Consider the following 4,545-nt stretch of genomic DNA (forward strand, 5'->3'; position numbering starts at 1 on the left):
AAAGATGCAGTATACTACTCGGTACACGTATACAAAAAACATAGTTTTTTAAAAACTATAAAAGTTTAACAAGTGTCCAAGACGCACAATATGTATGCATTAAAACTGTACATGTCAAAACATTGCCTACAACTGCTGTGCAATGTGGAAATGTGTACATTTGTACCATAAGGATCCATTGAGCTACGTTGTAAAGATGAACAAGAACACTATGGGGGTTAGTTACTAAAGGCACATCCACTTTGCACTACAAGTGCAAACTACAATAGCAAAGTGCACTTGAAATTGCACTGAAAGTGCCCTTGGAAGTGCAGTCGCTGTAGATCTGAGGGGGACATGCAAGGAAAATAAAAAACAGCATTTTATCTTGCACATGATAAAATCAGCAGAGCTTACCCACATTTCAGATCTACTCCCCGCAGATTTACAGCAAATGCATTTCCAAGTGCACATCAAGTGCTATTGTAGTGCAAAGTGGAATTACCTTTCGTAAATAACCCCCATTAGGTATAAAAAGGTGCATGTTAATGTGCAAAAACGAACCATGCAACGAACAATATAAACATCAGAACAATTCAAACTGTAGATAATTGCTCAATGATCTCTGAAATTCTACGTGGAAAAGAATTCAGGGTAGTGCGCACATTCTCAATGTCAGCATTTAATGCCTTTAAATCCGCAATAATTCTGTTCGCTGATGTACTGTGCAACGTTGAGCTGCATGAAGCAGATGATCCAACAGCTATAAAAAAAGCCAAATTATGAAATTTAAAAAAATAATAACATTAAAAAAATAAAGCAGAGTCAAAAAATAAAGTTAATTTACCTGAAGTGGACACATGGTTGCTCTCATCACTCCCTTCAACAGGCGTCAGTATGATTGTGTCTGGAGCCATGTCAGACTGAACACTTGTCGGCTCCAAATCCTCATGTGCTATTTCCACCTCTCCATGTTTCTTTTTTCGGCTTCCTAAATGCAAAAAATATATAAATGTACAGTAGGTGCAGGTGGAATATAGCATTTTCACATTTGCAAACTTCAAACATTTGTATATTTGTAAAGTCAAGCAACCTACTGCAATGTAGATTCACAAGCAAAATGGGTGAAAGCAGAAAGGATGCACATGGCATACAGATGGCATATAACACTCAAATATGATGGAATAAGCATACAAGAAGATCATAAATATACAGTACTTACTTTTGTGGATTATTTTGTTGATCTTTCTAAGCTGATTTTCTTCTCTTAATTTCAGGTCAGACCATCGTTTTCTTAACTGGTCTTTTGTGCGTTCAATGCCATGGCGTTTGCGTAAAACATGTTGCACCTTCTCTAGTATTGCATCTTTGCGTATGTTCATGTTGCTGTATACTTGCTCCCGACAATCATAATCCTTCTTTTGCAGTATATTCACCATGTCTACCATCTCCTCCAAAGTCATGTTGGTGGCTTTCTTCTTTCTCCTTCTTGTCATTGGATTTATTGGCTGACTTCCCTCCACCTCCACCTTCACAATCTCCAAATCCTCAATCTGTGGCCCTGCACCTGGAGAATCTGCCATGTGCTCTGCCATAATGTCTGCAACTGTGCACTGTATTAATGAAGAGGCGTGGCCTGTACATGATACATCACATGTGATTATACGAACGCACGCGGTTTCGTGACGTCACGTAGGAAGGAATATTCGTTCAATAGACGAAAATTCTAACATAGATACCTGAGGTAAGTTTGATCTGGGGACTCTATGTTGATTATTTAATGTGTCCATGGATGTGTGTGTGATTGATGTAAGTACCATTTATTGTAATATTGTAGCTGTCCTGTTATGGTATTCAGGCCTGTGTGTTCTAGATGGCCATTTGTGAAATTCTACACATGTATTATAATACCTTTGAAATTTGATATATATATATATTTTTTTGTGTGTTTTTAGTTAAAGGACAATGGCTTCTAAATTCACATCTCCTGATTTCCTACCGCAATTTATTGATAAATACAGAGAATTATCCTGCTTATGGGATGTCAGGTCAAGGGATTATTCCAATCGCTATAAGCGTGATGAAGCTGTCAAAGAACTAAAAGAACTATGTAAAGCAGTTTGTGTTGAACCCACAGAACACTATGTGAAGAACAAGATTGCTAACTTGCGCACCGTTTTTAAGAAGGAGTACAAAAAAATACAAGCCTCCAAAAAATCTGGTGCAGGAGCTGAGGATGTGTATGTGCCACGTTTGTGGTACTTCAAAGACCTGATGTTCTTAGCTGATTCAGATGATCCCAGAGAGTCCCATTGTACTCTTCAAGCAAGTGGGGCATCAGACTCCAGTGCATTATCTGAAACAGAGGATATGTCCCAAACACAGACACAGGTAAAATTATGTTGTATCATATGTTATATTCTTTTTTTAAACAACTGCCAATAGAGTAGTGAATAATTTGTACACTACTATACCTTCTTGCATGAATATTTTGAAATTGAAAGTCTAACCAAAACCACAATATTAAAATCAGCATGTCATCTATATCCAGTAAAGCATTCTTGTTGCACTCATTGTGAAACAAGGGTTAATCCACTGCATTAGTTACAATGACCATTTAATCTTGTTTTCTCTGTTCCCTTCTTTCACTGTCCCCAATCCATCTCCTGATAGAACAGAGGCTAGGGGACAAGGTGCACATGCTCTGTTTGATGTGTATTGCTATAGCTTTTTTTTTTTGGGGGGGGGGGGGGATATTGAGTGCATGTGATCAGCACAGGGCTAATTAGCACTGTGCAGACAGAGGGTCAGTGGTCCTGTAGCTTCATAGGACAGTCAAAGTAGAATGAAAACTCCTCCTCCAAGCTTTAACCTGACACTAATAGAAGTAACAAGACTGTTACATACTGCAGATGAAAAAAAGTATTTAACTGTATATATTTACTATAAATGTTTTATTGAAATGTATTTTGAATGTAGAGTCATGGGTTACCAAATTAATATGTTTTACACATTACCAGCAATTATTAGACAATAAACCATATTATATATAGCTATATAAAATCCTGCCATGCAACTGCTCCCCTGCCTACAAAATAATCAGTATAATTTTGTCGATTCTGACGTGCATTGGCAGTTGGTAGTCTAGGCCTTGCAGGAGCTAAATTTTGCAAACCAGTACTGTCATTTCTCCAGTCACCTGGCACAATTGTCCCACTGGTAATGTCTTCCATATCAACTGCAGATGATGGCATGTATGACACTGTTGTGCATCGTAAAAAATTGTGTAGCATACAGCAGCACTCCACAATAATGTCGACTTTTTCCACTGCTACATTCATAGCGGTGTGGAAGATTCGGAATCTGCTGGCCATAATGCCAAACGCATTTTCAACCACCCGTCTTGCCCTAGACAGGCGATAATTGAATATCTTCTGTTGAGCTGTTAAGTTACGTAAGGGATAAGGTTTCAAAAGATGTTCATGCAAACCAAACACGTCATCCCCAATAAAGACGAAATTTAGTCCTTCCACAGTCTCACTTGAAGATGGAAAATGCAAAACACCTCCTTTCAGTCTGTTCAGGAATTCACTCCGCTGTATTACTCCTCCATCTGAGTTTCTTCCATTTTTCCCTATGTCCAGGTATATGAATTCGTATTTTGCATTGACGATCGCCATTAATATAATGCTAAAGAACCCTTTGTAATTATAAAAGTAGGATCCTGAATTGGCTGGTGGGGTGATCCTTACATGTTTCCCATCAATTGCACCCCCACAATTAGGGAAATTCCACATATCCTAGAATTCTTTTGCAAGGTCTTTCCATTCCTGGGAATTTGTGGGAAACTGTTGGTAAAAAAGACATAAGAATATTTAGCATTGATAGTAATTGATGATTAATTACTGTTTTAATTATTTTCTATAGGATACTCCAAGCCCAGTACCACAGCAGCCAGGGCCATCAGGTATGAGGACTCAGAGAGGAAAGAAAAGGAGTAATTTAGATTATGATACTTCCACTTTACTGAAGGATGCATCATCTATCATGCAACAGAAGGATGATGAATGTGATGCTTTGGGTTACCTTGTTTCACACAAGCTACGCAGGATGTCCATGCAACAGCGAGACTTGTTTGAACCTCTGCTACATAAAATGATTGGCATTGGACTTAAGGGACATCTTACAGCAAACACTGATCTTATAGGGTATCAGGGATGTACATCTCACCCACCTGTACCATCTGTCTCTAACTGGCAGATGTCCCAACAACACGGAACCACAAGCTGGGCAATGCACCAAGAACCACATCAAGGTCCTTGGTTTCGTGACCCACAATATGCAAATCTTTGACTAGAAAAATACATTTTCTTTACTGTTCTTGTTCTTACTGAATTTGAAACGGTCATTGTTAAATAATACTATTGTTAAATAAAAAATATATTCTGTTTCAAAAACGTCTCTTTTTGGATATGGATTGATATGGATTTTCTTGGAATAAATAGCTTTTTGGCCAATTTTAGACAGATTGCTGAATTTTACATATTTCAACTCTATTTCATATGT

General features: G+C 38.0%; 1 protein-coding gene across 1 annotated transcript; it reads left to right on the forward strand.

Annotated features, from left to right (window-relative positions):
* Positions 1 to 1,921: 1,921 nt before the first annotated feature.
* LOC141148073 (uncharacterized) lies at positions 1,922 to 4,332 on the forward strand. Its single transcript, XM_073635226.1, has 2 exons — positions 1,922 to 2,370; positions 3,907 to 4,332. Exons 1-2 carry the CDS (start codon positions 1,945 to 1,947, stop codon positions 4,330 to 4,332), a joined length of 852 nt encoding a protein of 283 aa, XP_073491327.1. The 5' UTR covers positions 1,922 to 1,944.
* Positions 4,333 to 4,545: the final 213 nt, after the last annotated feature.

The sequence above is a fragment of the Aquarana catesbeiana genome, linkage group LG06 (assembly GCF_042186555.1).
Source record: "Aquarana catesbeiana isolate 2022-GZ linkage group LG06, ASM4218655v1, whole genome shotgun sequence".
Lineage (NCBI taxonomy): Eukaryota > Metazoa > Chordata > Amphibia > Anura > Ranidae > Aquarana > Aquarana catesbeiana.

Excerpts from the sequence above, each read along its gene's own strand:
- LOC141148073 (XM_073635226.1), top strand. The coding sequence starts at position 1,945 with ATGGCTTCTAAATTCACATCTCCTGATTTCCTACCGCAATTTATTGAT. Across the intron at positions 2,371-3,906 it reads TGTCCCAAACACAGACACAG|GATACTCCAAGCCCAGTACC; the intron begins GTAAAATTATGT and ends TATTTTCTATAG.